The sequence below is a fragment of the Falco rusticolus genome, chromosome Z, assembly GCF_015220075.1.
Source record: "Falco rusticolus isolate bFalRus1 chromosome Z, bFalRus1.pri, whole genome shotgun sequence".
NCBI classification, from domain to species: Eukaryota; Metazoa; Chordata; class Aves; order Falconiformes; family Falconidae; genus Falco; species Falco rusticolus.
Genome location: NC_051210.1, coordinates 4,517,335 through 4,534,224, shown reverse-complemented (window position 1 = coordinate 4,534,224; position 16,890 = coordinate 4,517,335). Strand labels below are relative to the sequence as shown.

Below are 16,890 nucleotides of genomic sequence, written 5' to 3'. Positions count from 1 at the left end.
TCCCTTTGCATTCCACCCTTTCTAATTTTTCTCCATGCAATGAAGTCATCGTAATCATGTACCTTTGATCTTGCAGTCATCTGTGACACTAGATTAAGATATCACAAGTGAACAATTATGACTTCATGGAATGAAAGAAAAAGAAAATTAAGCTTCATAAAGCAGGGGTTTGTTTTAAACAAAAAAAAAAAAAAAAGAAAGAAAAAATCTTTTCAGTTCTTAAAAAGTAAATGTGCAAGCTGCATTAAAGGAAGATGGAGTCATGGTTTGAAAAATCATATTTAAAAGCCTTGGTAACTCTTTTAAACCCTTCTCTTGACTCTTGGGGAAGGCAAGTGAGCGTAAATATTTTAACCACCGACTACAAAATATTTGAACTAAATATAGAGTAACTGTACTTGAAAGCTGTTGTGCTTCTGTACTATTCTTGTCTTTGTTTCCCTTTTTTGCTTGTACAGGCTGTTCCACCACCAAACTTTGAGATGCCAGTTTCTATCCCAGTGTCCAACCACAACAGTTTGGTATACAGTAACCCAGTCAGCTCACTGGGAAACCCCAATCTTTTGCCGCTGGCTCATCCTTCTTTGCAAAGAAATAGCATGTCTCCTGGCGTGACACATCGGCCTCCGAGTGCAGGTAACACAGGTAGGCTCTGTTCAATCCCATCCCTTTAGATGCTCTTTTATCAGTTGCTTGTGTGCCTTAGGTCACTTTAAACTGCGTCCGGAGAAACAAGAACTCTGTTTTTACCAGTCATAACAGTGCGTCCAAAATTGCTGTGTTGAAAAATCAAAAGAAGAGCCAAAGGGGTTTCTATTCCCAATTTAGAAAAAAAAAAAAAAAAAAAAAAAGAGTTCTAGAAAAAGCTGAATCTGGACTAAGATTAAAGGAAATCAATAAAGGATAAAAGGGCAGACAATTTGCTGTTTCATAAAAAAGCAGCTTGTCTGCTTAATTCATGCAAGAGCTCACTATACCATAAAGCTTAAGGGGGCAGGGGAGAAAATGTAGGCAGCGCAAACAAGTTGAAGCAAGTAAAATAGGACACTCATTACTTAAGTCATCGGTCTAGAGGCTAAATGCAGAATTTACTATTCTTTATGCATTCATGAGTTCTTTGAAGGGTGAATGTTAGCTGAGGTCTGTACTTGAGTGCCTTGTACAGCAAGAGGCTGTGCCTTGCTCCGGTGATGATGAGGGCTCACCTCTGAGCAGGGTAAGTGGGGATTAAGTTCATTTAATCTGTCTGGCTGAAGCAACATCAAGGTCCTTAAGTGTAGCAGATTCAATGAACCATCTGAGGTTCCCAAGTGCAAAGAGAAGTTTTAAAAATCCTTAGAGTGAATGTCTAGAAGGAAATTAAAATTAGAAGCTATGTAAATATATATTATCGCTCCTGAGTTACATTCTCATTCAGGAGCGTTCAGTCTCTTCTTCCCAGTCCTATGTGGAAGTCTTTGGTTTTCTGGGTAATACTGAACTAAAGAGAGTTTTCAAATGAAGGGCTGCTATACATAACTTTCAAATATCTTTTTTTTTCCATATGCTGTGGAAGTATGTTGCGCACTGCGTATTTTCTTTGTCTTTGAAAGGCGAATGTCTTCTATGGGTTAACATTAAACATTACAATTTTATGACTGTGGGTCTGCTCCGGTGCCTGTTGAAGTCAGAGGAAAGCAGTGGTGGGTAGTGGAGCAGCCCGTTTGAAGTTAAAGAAAATGTTTTGACTGTTTGCCCGTTGTAATTTATCGTGCTCATTTGTAGTATTTCATTTCCACCCCCTAGGTGGCCTGATGGGTGGGGACCTCACAACCGGTGCAGGCACCAGTGCAGGTAAAGAGAAAAGGATTTATATTTATTTTTCTAAGTGAACAAAGGACTTCCTGAAAAGGCTGAGTCCTAAAATAGCTCCATAGAGATGATCGGCGTATCAGAAAGTGATCGGCACATCAGAAAGTGATTGGCATCGGTTTATTTCCCCCTGCTGCAGAGTGGGGACTTGGTATTTGTGCTTCTCTTATTGGTAGGACAGTCCTGTTTTCAGCAATGTCAAAAATCTTGCACCTCAACAAATTCCACGGATACAAATACCTTCACATTAGCCTTTCCGTAAAAACTTTTGGGTCCGTTGCGTAGCCCTGTTCAGGCGAAACTCTTACTGAGGAGCCCTGATCCTTTCCAAGTCACAGGGAGTTTTTCCATTGACTTTAGAGGAACTGGGCGTTCATTTTATGAATTTAAACTTGAGTAAAGATTTCGATACTGAGTCACTCATTAGACTTCAATCTACTGAGCACAGATTTGATTTCAAGCCCCTGCTCTAAGATCGTTACTAGTCAGCAAAATCTGTTGGCATTTACTTAAATGATCAGTAATTAACTTAAGCTTAGTTTTATGTATTTGCTTAACTCCTTTGGTACACAACAGGGAAAGGATTTTCAAAATACCCATGCAAAGAAAAAGATTAGCCCGTTTAGTCCTGCTCCCACAGAACTCATGAGAACTGTACTTGCTAAGGTCTGTGTTATCAAAGCAGTGTTGTCAGAGTAGTCCCCTTTGCTCAGTAAACTCAGTGGTTTGTTAGCAATGTCAGCAATGTTGCATTATTACAAATACAGATTACAAAAGACAATGGCAAGATTACTTTTTCAGTTTGAGAAGTAAACACGTGTTTGAAGAAAACACGCTGAGTGGTAAAACATGGAGCACATCCAATTTTACTGGGTTAACTGCTCTCAGGAAGAACCGTATGGAAAAATAGTTGGAAGATCCATTTTGTGCACTATAAACGAAGGGTGATGTATATGCCAATTCTGACATTGTGTCATAAAATTACTTATAAAGATATTCTGTATATAGTGATCTTTTCTTTCTTGGCTCTTTTCAGCCTGTGTTAGCCCACCACCCCCACCCCTCACCCCTTTTATCTTCATGCATAGATGAGTCGTAGGTGTTTGTGGATGCATTTGTAGTAGAACTGAAACTGCACAGCATCATATCACAAGGGCATTTTAAATGCACGCTGAAGCTCTGAGGGGTCATTCTGTATTAATTTAGGAGTAGGGAAGGCAGACCGTGGGAAGTTAGCTGTTAGTCACCTTTGTTCTCAAAAAAAAAGAAAGTATGATAGAAAATTATAGTTTTGTTAATTTTCCTTTGTTAGCCTGCGAAACACAGCTAAAGAAAGATTCATTCTGGCGATGTTCGCATTTACATCTCCTTTTAACCTCATGTGTAGTAGAAACTTCAGGAACGGCAGCGGAGGGGCTGGGATGGGAAATTGATTGCCCTATTAAGGGGCTCCCTCTACCGACTCATTAAGAAATATCATTGCCTCGTTACTGGCTTCACTGTGCCTTTAAAAACATGCTGGAAAGCAATTATTGAAGAAGGCAGGCAATGTTCTCTGTTGAAAGAGGCACATACTAAAATAAAAGTTCGTCTACACATGCATTTGGCTTAATAATCCGTGTGCTTAATAAAACCTGTATATCAATACGCCAGTCGAAAATTTATATTCTTTCTAAATAACATTTTTTTTCTTGGAAATATATTAAAAGCATATATAAGCATAAGAAGAGGGATAGCTTGATTATTTACTCACCAATTAAGAATTTGTATTTCCTGCACGCAGTGTTATGCATTAAGCTCTCAAGCAATGTAACTTTGGAGTAGGCAATTGATTTGAGGGGCATACGTATGAGGGGCATTGCTAGGAATGCATCATAAATATTTAATCATACGAATAGTCTTTGTTCTTTATCTGGCAATAAGAGCTTTAAACACCATTAAAGAAGTGTTTTCTAAATCTCTTAAATGCAGAGCAGTAGGAAGAATTTGATACAGGGCTGAAGGAAGATGAAAAGGTCACTGTAAGGTCGAATCCTCTGTCTTAGTTGCATCATTCCACAATGGCACTATTTTGGACAGTCCTCTTTCTTTAGGGTGCAGAAGAATAAACATCAAAAGTTCTCTTTGTTCATCATTCTTCAGAAGAAACAGAGACCTCTGTGTTTTCTTCTATTTGGCATCTTAGAAGCTGGTAGCATGATCAGTGGTTTAATCTGTTGGGGTTCATATTTCTGGCCAAATTAGAACATTATGAATTTGCATTTTTCTTCAGTGTCCAAAAATAGCATATATTCAAAATAACATAGTCCAAGAAGAAGACTCTAAAGAGTTTCATTTCTGCCATTATAAAATGAAACTACTTTTGATTACTAACACCAGGCCCCAGTTTCTGAACTACTTTAACAAATTACATTATAACAAATTGCATTATAACTGCAATATCAGAAATGGAAAAAAGATTAGTTAAGCCTGTGTTTTGAGAAGTATGTTATTTTGTTGGTTTGGATTATTTCAAGTAATAACCCTGAAACCATCCACAATTTACCTTGGGAGTCAACCCAAGACATAAATAGAACATAAATGACTACTTCTTTATTATCCTACACAACTAAATACCATCAGTGGTATTTTTAAGTTAAACCAAGGTTATGTCAGGTTTGTTAAAGTAAATTTGTTCTTAGCCAGACACTGATTGAAGAGTTTCTATCATGTGATAGGAGCAACTGCCAACAAAATTCGAGGGAACTTCACATTTAGTATAGTTGCTAAATTATAAAACCAGCAATGTCTCCAACACTGTTCTCTCAAACCAAAGACTTTTGATTGAAACAGAATAAGAACTTTTTGGACCCAAACTGGTATGCATTAAAACTATTCTAGTTTACCCCATAACTAATATGAAGACTAAGTGATGTTACCTGTTTAGACAGCAGACTGTGTGTTCTTTTTTTTTTTTAGGGAGCGTGGTCTTTAACAAAACCACTCAACAGTAACTTAACAAGAAATAAATAATGTCTGCAAAGTTTTAGTACTGTAAATTATCTGAGCTCAAGTTTTATTCAGTGGCTTATTATTTATATTGAAAGCCTAATAAAAGATTAAAAAATTTAAAAAGTTTCAATAGTTCTAAAATCAAAATACAACAGTACTAGTGAACACCTTTCTTTGCATCTGTACTTTAAACTTTTGTTTTTGAAGCTGAGTTACGTTTTTAGATTGAGTTACATTTTTCATTTTTATACAGTTTACAGATTATGACATTTTGTATTTCATAATTAAGGTTTCTTGTGAATGGAATAAGCCCATCTAAATTAAAAAAAAAAAAAATTTATGTTTTAAACCTGTAATATATCTTTTAATAATATATAAATATGTAAATAATCTGTTTAAACCTGTAGTGTTTTAAAAATGTAAATAATAAAATCAAAAGGAAAATTTAATCTCAAGTTTTAAATCCAGGATGGGTATAATAAAAAATGTACTTGCTTTAATTGTTTATTCACTTCCCGTAATTTGTTTCACTATTTGGTTTCTCTACTGCCTCCATCTTAGTATTAATATTAAACTCAAGGAGCGAGTTACTCAAAAGTACTTGAGACTCTACAAATCTGCCAGACGGACTAAGTGCTTGTTCTCTTTAAATCAAGCATCCTCAAACTACCTGTAAACCTGTTCTTTAAAATCATTAGAAACCAAAAAGATCAGTAGTGCATTTTGAAAAATTCATCCCTTGTTTTTTTAATAACTGAATCTTGTGTTCACCAGTAAATGAGCAGCCAATCATTTCCTTCTGGAAATTAACCACAAACTAACCGCTGTCTTCTCATCTCCTGAGGGCTGAGGTCCTGGATCTGCCAGCCACTATTACAATTTGCTAGTGCTTTCCTGCGCCTTTTTCTTTTCTTGGTCATGTACCAACTGTGGGTGATTGTATTATATATTCTATAAGTATTTCAAGCTACATGGGGATATGTGTAATAGTAGGGGGGGGGTAATTTTAAGCCCTCAGAGCAGAGGCAATCTGGATTGCATCTTCTCATGAAAGAGTGATTTACCAAAAAGAAGCAATTTGCCCAAATGAGCTTACAAGCAGTATCAAAAATAAACAAGGATTTCAAAGGCACCTAGTTGCATTAGTGTCTTTTGAAACTATAAATACAAATAAGCAAACTAATACTAAAAATAAAAAAATTTAATAATAGAAGTTACATAATATTTTCCACTGTGCCCTGATACATCATGCTTGGCGTGGTCAAGAAAAGGTAATTCTTATGCTGCAGGCGTTGAGTATGTTAAATAAACAAGTGAGCTTAGAGCAGTGATTCCCAAACCACAGTTTATGGGCAACCTGTTAGGACTGGGTTTGCCAGGGAGAGCAAATAATTATGTAGATAATTATTAGAGATGATTAATTGCCCTTGTCTTGTTACTTGATGTGTGCAGTTGCCCACAGACCTGTGCTCCAAAGATTGGGCAAGATGCCGTGCGAAAGTATAGTCAGCAATAGTGGCTGTCCAAGGAAGTTTACAGCCCAAAAGAAAGGACATGCTGTTATTCACAGCAGAGCTCGTGATGCAATAGTGCCACGTCCAAACAATAAGAATCCATAAACTGGCAGGCTGGCTTAAAACCAGGGTGGGGGATAAGAACTGAGAAACATGTCATCTCTCCTTTTCTTTCTTTCCAACCATATTATCCCATTAAGTGTTCCTTTTCCAAGCTTTCCTTGGAAAGGAAAGAAGGATACGTACTCTCTTTTTCAGTGTTTTAAGGGAAGAACCTAGAGGTAGGAGGCGCATGATAAAGCAGGAAGAACGCTAGAACGTGTCTGACAGCTCTAATACACGGGATGAAGGGAACAGCCTACCCAGCAGTACCCGAATTTTATATCTGTGTAGGCAGGCAACACAGGCCTTCCCAAAATTAAGTCCTATTTCTACCCTAAGCAACTGATCTGTTTTTACACAGCTTGTTCAGACTTTTCATGCAGGTGAAAACCACATCGGTGGAATTTCAACAATAAATTTGGAAGGGTAGATGCTGCTGTCCATGTAAAATTTAAAAAATCTTGCAGTGGGTGTCATCTGCAAAGGTTGGATGTGTGTCCTTTCAGCTAACTCATGTGATCTCTTACCTGTGAAGAGATCCACATAAGCTCATTCTGAGTAGACCTCAATGAAAATCTGTGAAAATTTGGCCTTTATTAGGTTTCCATCAGTTGTGTAAGTGTTGACTTAGTAATTTATTTAGTTATTCTCTGTCTTGTCATCTGTCTAATCAACAGTGTCTCAATATTTGTATTTATAAAACGACAGCTTGAAAGGATTGAAAGGGAGAAAGCCCTAAGTTCACGTGTAATGAACAATTAAGTGAGTCATACAAACCGTGGTTCTTTGTAAGACGGGCATGACTGACTTTGTTTCCTTTATGACAAGCAGTTTCGAATGCTCCTCAGGAATAATTTGGATTCTTTAGGTAAAATCCTTTTCCCGATGAAGTCTGGGGGAATGTTACGGTTTACTTCAGTGAGACAGTTGGGTTTTTTTTTTATCTGTGCGTTCTTGCTCATTAGGACACCACACTGTCTGTTGCACCCTGCAATCCATATTCTTGTTCAAATTCAAAAAATAGGAGAATGCATTGCAAATCAGCAAACATCTGGATTTCATGCCTATCCTAAGTCCTGAAAAAGGTAGTTGATACCTCCTGGATCTGGAATGCAGCAATGACTTTACTCTGAGAAACAAAACAAGAAATTATTTTAACCTCTTGAAGCTGGGACTGCAGCCACACATGGAAGCTCCTGGCAATATTAAGTTAATGTGACACCTGCCCTTTAACTTTTAACATGATTCCCCAATTGAGATACTCAATCCACAGATTTAATTTGTTTTTCAAATCTGTTGCAAGCTGATTTTTCCTTTGATAACAGTTGGAACAGCCTCCCAGAAACAAAATCCAGAGGAGACAGGGATGGGTTAGTTACTGATCTTTCCTTTGCATCTGCTTAAATTTCAAAAAAACCCTTAGTATTACTTATGTGCAAAACACTTTCCTTTTGTGTGCATATCTGTTCTAATAACATTGGTAAGTTAAAATATACCATTTGTATTTAATATATGTAGCCCTGAAACTTTCCTGACATTGAATGTTAAATTCTGCCCTCATCATTTTTCAATAATTGTGCATTTAACAAAAATCAACAATTTAACTTCAGATCTATGTTTATGAAAAAAAAAATTGTGAACTTATTTCTAAAATTTCTTTAGGGAAGCAAGAAAGTACATTTTCAAGTAATGTGTTCTGTGTATAATTGGAATTATTTCTTGTCTTGAAATATTTTTCATTTAAAAAACATTTTTCCCCGGAATTATAGTTGATTTCAAACACCTAAAAAAGGAAATAATTTCTTATCAGCCTATAATTTGTTAAAAGCAGATGATTTGTCAAAGGCTCTCACTCAGGCAGTCGGGAGAAAGAAGTCCTCTACTCTTCCCAGGCTCATATCTTTCTCCGATATATCTTCAGAAAATATTATGTTTTTCATTAATACCGTTTTCTCTCTGACACGTCAGTTGTTTTTTCCTTTCTTCTGACTCTACAACAGCCTATTAAAAAAATACTGTTTCCTTTTTGCATAAACAGGACTAGAATGGAGCATCTTTTCAGCTAGTGTACAAGGTGAAGGAAGATACATATTCCTGATTTGCATCATTTAATTGTTTTTCTGTAACGAGAATTAACTTACAATCATAAGAGGCCAGCTAAGTCCTGAAAATGTATTTTGGAAAGGGGGTTTTCTCAGACGGGTGAGCACCAGAAACCATTTGTGCATTCTACACGTTATGAGATCAGGTTTATGCCAGTTAGTGCAAGAGTTTCAGAAAAGCTGTTGTGCAAGCTAGTGAGCACCACTGAAAACCACCCTCCATTTCTGGTGTTGACCTCTCCCACTAGAACAAACCCTCGAGTGAAAGATCACTGCATTCTTCATGCAGAGCATGGACCAGCCTTTGCAAATGTGAGCAGTGAGTGAGGAGGGGGCACCACACCAGGTCAGGGACATTGCACTGTGCCGGCTCCTCACAGTAGCAGCTACACCACCAGTGACAGGGGCAGGGTAGATGTTTTAGCGTGATAAGACACTTTGAAATGACTCTCTGATCCCTAACGTTTTGTTTGGACCTCACTTAAAAATTTGCAACACGCAGGAATACAGTTGTGATGCTCATTGTGCAGTGCCCACATGTTTGAACTACGGATGTGTGGTATTTATAAAGCACAAAACTGAAGACTACTGTGCAATTTTCTCAAGTAATTTTTCTCAATAATTACAACTTAGTTACTGTGCTGATCGGATGAAGCTTCATGTCAAACAAGATAATTTGAAATATGTGGGTTCTGAGATAAGCCTAGCTACTGATAAATAGCCATGTTAGAACAAAATAGTGTTGTGGAAGTGGAAATAAATGAATCAATGCAATCAAATGTAAACATATAGGAAAGATGGTATTTCTTTATTGAAGCTATATGCTATGAGATTCCTGAAATGAGATGCCATTAAGGAATTATGAAAGCAAAGAGTAAGATGCTATGATCAGACAGTGTAAGAATAGAAGTATACTGACAATAATAAGAGTACTGCAAAATTAAAAAAACAAAAAAACAACACAAACAGGATGTAGACTTTGATTATCTTTTGCTCTGTTTGCTTTTTCAGAAAAAAGAAGGGAGGAGTAAGGATGTAAGTATGGACTAAGTAAGGAATAAGGATGTTCATCCTTGAAGAAGGAAGAGCACTCCTCGTGCTCACAGTGTATAGTTTGCAACAGACCCTCACTGCCTGTGAGATGTACCCCTATTCCAAAAGTTGCAAGGAGGGGGTCCAGAGGTTGTGCTGAAATACCCGCCTGCAACCTGGGAAACCTAATTGCAATAGGAAATGTTTTGAAGGGTTGCTCACAGTTCCTTATCTGGGTAGCCAAAGGCTAATTCTGTAGGCAGTCACATGCCACTTTTACATTTATTTTATTAAGGTGTGAACTCCTAGACTAAAGTGGGAGAATGTTTAGTGCAAGAACTACTTCAGAAACATTTAAATACGGATCTTATTATAGCAACAAAACATAACTGCAATGTGGGTGATCAGGTTAGTTTGCCACGTACTTAGTTATGCACTTGACTCAGCAGTAAATTATTTGCATGAAGTGCAATGGTCTGTGATACACAGGTCAAGTTTCTGTTCTCATGGTCTTTCATTCTACATCTAAATAACCTCATCCATTTCTCCATTTGGCTGAAAAAGCATCTCAGATTTTAAGCCTCCTAGATTCACGGCATAGCCTTAGCTTTCCAGAAGTGTGTTTTGCAAGTCTCTTAAGTGGCCAAAAAGCCACTTCTTTCCTTGCAGCTTCTGCCTGAGAAGCACCACCTCTGTCCAAAAGGAACTCTGAGCCCAGTTGCTGCAGTGTGGGATACACCTGCCCTTTTTATCTCCACATAGAGTAGATTGTAAGGATGTTCCAAATCTTATATGGCACCAGCTATACAAATATAAATATAAATGGTTAGAAATAATGTTGGCTACTTCATCCATGTAAACACTTCATTAAGGTAGTTAGTGGTACTCGGTGTGAAGATTTGCAGAGGAAGAGTTGGTGTTTAACTCTTTCATGATGAGGAACGTGCCGCCAGGACACCCTGCGGCAAGGGGCAGGCAGGGGTAGACCTACCCCAAGCACCAGGATCCTCCATGTGCTTGGGTGTAGAGATGGGCCAGGACATCAGCCCACAGGTGTGGGTCCGGGTCAGGCCCATGAGGAGAACCATAAGGCTGGTGAGAGGACTGTTCATGACACCAAACATGAGAGTTAGCAGTAAGACCCATATTGTCTCAGTAAGCAGGACCTGAGCCTAAGTACTTGAACCCTCCAAAGGACGTAGCAAACCTGAAAAATGTGAGCCGCAGGACAGAGAAGTCACTTTATTTGTAACATACCACCAATACAAGCAGATTGTACACACAGTTTTCCTTGGAAAATCTGATGAGACCATTTACCCCCGCTGCAGTGGAAGCAGTGGAAGTTTCCCTGATTTCCAAGGTGAGGTCTCACTAGCACCCAGCATCACGAAAATGGGATGCACAGTGCAACACAGAGCTTCACGCAGTCCCAGTGCAGGTGCTCATCCATGTACACCTGAAATGCTGATGGTATTAGCAGCGTTTTAGTGATTCCCAAATACTGTCCTTTAATCAGCACAGGACAACCGTAACACCACAAGAGCCCTTTACATAGCTTTAGATTTAAAGAGCAAGAACTTCCCAGTAACAGTTATACAACCTGCATGGCAGTAATGAGTGAGTGAGAAAGAAACCTGAGTATCAGCTTAGTCTTATATTGTAGGAATCTCTTATTTGCATTATATCTAAATGGTCGGTTTCTAAAACTACACCAAAAAGTTGGTGAGATAGTTTTGTCCTCATTCTCTTCCTGTTTTTCCAAATGTCTGTGCATTCACAGCACTTTCATCCTATTTCAGCCCAAAAAGCAGCTGATACTTCAAAAGATGCTTGAGAATTCTTTCACACCAAGTCAGTAGGTTTTATATACCACAGCTGTCTGACTTGGCTCCCAGTAATTCAGTAAAGAAGGTCCCTTAGCATAATGTTGTGGGAATGGACACCTACTTCAACATAAAGATTTTCATTTTTCTAGGTGAGCGTATCTGCAGATTGGTTTTCTTCCACTGCTTGCAGTTAGCAGAGGTCACATACTGTGAAATGACTAGCATGCAACATGTAAGAACCTTCAATCGTGTCTTTTAAAAATTATGTTTAGGTGAACACCAGTACAGCTTCCTGGCATTAATGATATATTGTTTGTGTCTGTTTTGTTTGGGTGGTAAACCATAGCCTGTTCCAACAGTGTGCATGCATTAAAAAAAAAACCAAAAACATTTTTTACATACAAGATATAAAAGAGAAAAGGAACCATTTCATTGCCTTTACGTTACTGTTAGTAACATACTACCATTCCTCCAGAAAGTGAGGAAATTACCAGAGTGAAGAGTGAAAAGCTGGGTGTAATTTTAGCAACATTTCTATTACTGCATTGAGGTTTGTATATATATATATATATATATATACACACATATATTTTTAAAAATATAAAATTGTAAGTTGTAGCATAGCTAGCTCTCATGTTTATGTAGGTTCATTCTAAATTTAGCATTCTTTTTGAGAGGCTTGGTGGTCAGTTGCAATGTCCTATATACAGGATGTGCATTTAACCTAACCCAGTAAGAAGCAGGAATCCTCCATGAAATGGAATGTACATGTTCTTCTTGGCAGAATTATGATAATTTCCACAAGTAAGAGCATACATTTGTTGGAGACGTGAAACGACCATTAATATTTACTGAAACATTTCAGAATTTGCAGGCTCTTTTCCTATTAGAATTAATGGGAGGTAAGCATCCCAGGTTCCTAAAGACCTTGTAAATTCTCAACCCATATGGTCATTGAAAAGCACCAGAGTAAATGAAGGAGAGAGCAAAGAAAGGACGTTTAAATTTTGTGTCTTGTTCTTCATTCTTCTAGGACTACCACAAAGGTCTTTTCATGCAGTGTATTTTTGTATCTTTAAAATCACAAATTAAAAAGAAACAAGTAGGGACATGACAGGTTCAAAAATTCAAGAAATCAAAATGCAAACATTTTCCAATTTTTCAAGACTTAAAGACTTCGAATCATGGCAATGCTGTTCAGGATATTGACAGATACAGAAATAAAGCATTCTTTCCTCATTTATGTTACCCTAACGTGGAAAAATTCTTGGCTTAGATGCTCAGTACAGAATTACTGCCCTAACTCTGAGAATATCACAAATTGCAGCCACTTTGCAGCCACCATAACACCAATGACCAAAACTACATGTAAGGTACAGGTGTTACTAGTGGGGATGAAAGAAGAGAAGTAAACTTTGCTCTCTGTCCTGAATGAACTTGTGCCCTACCTGTACCCTTAAATTCTTAAAACATGGAAGTGAACATTTGAGATCGTACTACGCAAATTTGTAACATAGTTCAAATTGTAGTTATCCATGAGTAAATGAATATTTTTTTTAATCATTCTTCTTGGCTAACTAACTAGGGGTGCACAAAGCTTCTCTGGATGTTTTTTTAAAAGTGGTATTGCAGGAATTAATCATGCAGTGTGTGCTTGGACAGAATTCCTTCTAAAGTCAATGGTGCTCGTGCCTAAGTGCAGAATGTGGGAACATGCCCAAGAAGAGCATTCTATGCTCAGAAAGCATTTGTCTTTATATTCTGCCATTAGTCCAAATACAAAGTCTGGCACTGCATTCCATGACACGTGCTGCTCCACTAGTTCTATCTAGAAACAAGCTCTTTTCTATGTAAAATATTTTCACTCTTTCAAGTCAGCATAACAAACAACACAAGGAAAAATAATTTTCTCTTAAAATTTCCTGCATTTAAAATGCTGCGAATTTACAAATTCTGACATATGCCCTTTAAAACTTGTGCATCTACTGGTTTTATTTTCACTATACATTACAAGTTATATCCGTAATGTTTAAAAATGTTCTATTCCAGCAAAAATATGGCTTTTAACCAAATAAAAAATGTAAAGCCAACTTGCTCTAAAATCCATCTGTTTTTCATTTTCTTATAATCTATAATCAGGAAATCCATTCATACATGACATATAATTTTTGTGCTTTCAAGTGGATAGTGGAATGCGATGTTCTGCATACAGTCACATCTAAATTGATAATTGTCCAGGCGGAGTGTAATTTTAAAGTATAGGATGAAGGAAGGTTTAATTTGTATATTAGAAGTCTTATACATTTTTTTGCCTCTGAATGTAAATGAGACCATTCTCTTCAGTGGATTTATCCAAAGGTGGGACAGCTGCCTTGGAGCAGGCCACAGCTTTCCGAGTAAAGAGGATACGGTTTGAAGAGCTGGTTTAAATGCAGACTTTTCTTAACTGTAAACCACATGCATGCATTCATCATTGATTTTCAAATGATGGGTTTCTGTATCATGGTTGAAGGTCCACAGCCTTACATTCCTGAGTCCACATTATACCAAAGGAATAACAATTTGGTGGCTGGAAAGAGGAATGGTTATTATATGGCTCCAAAATGCTAGCTGGCGTAATATGCCATGAACAGCAGAAATCAGATGGTAAGGAGAAGATTGCAGTAGTTCTTAAAAATAATTTGATGTTCTAAAAATATAAATGTAAAAATTGTTATCACTGTTCAAAATATTTTACATCAGTAGGTAAATAATGTAAAGGTCAGAGGAAAGTTTCTGAAGAGTAAAGTTTTATAGACGTGTTCTTTCTTTTAATGTTTAATCATAAACTATATCAGGTAAATCTTATGTAGAAAATGGGAGGTTCTTTCTTGCAAGGGGTTCTGTTCTCCAAGAATCACAGCTATAGAAGCAAACATATAGATAACAGTGCATGCTGTTCCAGTAAATATCTCAGGCTGTGTGTTGTAGAACTAAAAAAAAAAAAAAAAAAAAAATACACTGCTTCTTCAAACAGCTTCATTTTCACTCTCTGAACAAACGCTTGTCATACAACAAATTTCACAAGGCAGTTTTAATTCCTGTTGGTAAAAAAGCTCCTGTATGAAACCAGCACCAGAGAAACTCTACTGTTGCTTCAGTTTCTTCTGTTGATCCCTTCTCCACATCATTAGTTTTTCAGTATTCAGTTTGCAGAGAACAACTTTTAAAAGGCACTGCAGTTTCTGGAGGAAAATATTGTTGTATATTCAAAATGTCCCTTCTAATTTTGCCACCTCTAGTAACACATAGCATTAATTAGAGCACAATATGTAGCAAATCCACTTTGAGAGCAATTGTTATTTAAAAAAAAAAAAGTCTACTGACAGAAAATGGTAAAATCTTGACAGTGTTCTGCTGTTTTAGCTTGATAAGTGTGAAATACACTTTTCTTCATTAACTCATTTTATCTCACTAAATGTAAGGTATCATAAAGGAAATAAGATTAACCATGAAAAGTATTTTAATACAAAATCTCTGACGTGATCTGACTGCTTCTAGGTTTTCATCTTAGCTCCTTTTTGCAAAGGTTTGGGAGATCAGGATAATAAAAGGCATGGGAATAAACAAGCTAGGACAGACCAGTGAGTAAAGGTACCTCACAGATATGGAAGCTGAGCACTTTCTGATACTCTTCCAGTGTCCTAAGCCTAGTGCTCACAGCTCAGGGTCTTCCAGAAGCTGAAGTGGTGGCTTTGCATTTAATAGCCTTTGACAGATATTTTATTTTTTTTTCCCATGGATTTGCTGATCTGATAAATACAATTAGCTGATGTGCTTGGGAATTAAAAACATGATTTAATGTTAGTCATGCTTGGGCACACTTAATTATCCTAACTAGAAGACAGATTCACTCTCGTGTGCTGTCATTTTCATGCCCACATCATAGGCTTTATCAAATTTAGTTCCATTATCCATTCATGTCCTTTCGGGCTGTAAGTCCCATTTCATGCATGGAAAAAAGAGCGAGGTACTGAGTCCTTTACTGTCTTTGGGACTACAAAGGAAATTTGAAAGCCCAGGGCTTCTAACTGGTAGGGCTCTGCCACACTCACTAGCTCATCTCCCCACACTATTTCTGGGTTGTGTGTCGCAGCTTGCGAGCTGTGAACAAAAGGTGAGTGCAGAACGGAAAGTCTCCCCTAGCATTTGTTTTCTTGGGATTTATCCACGAAAGTTTTTTCTGTACCAGTTTTCCTGCTATTCCCTCGCAGCTGCTGGGCAGTTTCTGTATCTCTATTCAGCCTGTGCAGACAGAATTTCAAGGGTATGCTAAGAAGTCACCTCTTTCTCCGGACTTTGTGTGGGTAAGAGATGAAATTAGGCGGATGAAGTAGGAAGGTCTCATTTTTAGTGGGGTGGTAGGTCAGTAACCTTACTGATGCACGGCTGTCGGTGCTACGTGGCAAGGGAAGGAAACCCTTGTCTGAAAAAGGCAAATTAAGCGTTTGCCTGTCAGAATCACTGCTGGGCCCTGCAGAAAGCAGTGGAGAGATGAAGATGAAAGATACGGTGGTGTTTTCCAAATAAGGTTATGCTCTTGCTGCCATTGACTCTCGTGTTGACAGAATCAGGTCCAAAAAGTGTGGTGAAAGAGAGCCAAAAACATTTAAGAATCTTCCTAGTCCTCCCCCTGCCTTTTCTGGAAATTATAGCTTTGCTATACTCATCCTTTGTTTAAAAACAAAACAAAATCATGACCTGGAAAGGGCTGAGTCAGGCAAGGAAGAATCCTCTATAGTTATCAAGAAAACACAGCGGAGTTTTGACTTTTTTTTTTTTTTTTTTTTTTTTTTTAAGCCATAAGAATGGCTGACTTTCCTGGTTCTCTTGTAAAGGCAAACATTAGGTCTTGGCTGCTTTGGGTGCATGCAATATTGTGTTATATACCATAGTGCCATTAACAGAGCCATATAATCAAGTTAATTTCAGCGCATCACTGAGATAACAGCTGCCATGAGAAAAAGCATTTTAGGACTAGTTGTCCCAAAAATGGTATGTGTTCTGTTTTCCTGTAAAGATACATTACAGGACACAGGTATTTACCTGATTTTTTTTTTCTGACATTTTGAGTATCTAGTCTTGAGAAGTACGTTGGCATTTATAAACCTTCTTTTCTCTTTTATTTTTTAATTTCTTTTTAACTAAACAGGAAATGGATATGGCAACCCCCGCAACTCACCAGGTCTGCTGGTCTCACCTGGCAACTTGAACAAGAATATGCAAGCAAAATCTCCGCCTCCAATGAATTTGGGAATGAACAACCGTAAACCAGATCTCCGCGTGCTTATTCCACCTGGCAGCAAGAATACAATGCCATCAGTGGTAATGCATTTTCAAACCTTTTTTTAAACCTCCTTCAGATAAGAGATACTTGGGAATTTCAAGCCACTAAAGTCAGCAGAGTAACATTCCACGTTCTTGCTTGTTTGG

The 16,890-nt window shown here is 37.6% G+C and overlaps 1 protein-coding gene across 1 annotated transcript in view; it reads left to right on the top strand.

Annotated features, from left to right (window-relative positions):
- The window catches only part of MEF2C (myocyte enhancer factor 2C), a 121,232-nt gene that overhangs the window by 89,257 nt on the left and 15,085 nt on the right, over positions 1 to 16,890 (top strand). The window contains exons 5-7 of the mRNA XM_037373734.1: positions 459 to 645; positions 1,786 to 1,833; positions 16,610 to 16,782. Coding sequence (XP_037229631.1) covers positions 459 to 645; positions 1,786 to 1,833; positions 16,610 to 16,782 — 408 coding nt within the window. The remainder of the gene's footprint in view (positions 1 to 458; positions 646 to 1,785; positions 1,834 to 16,609; positions 16,783 to 16,890) is intronic.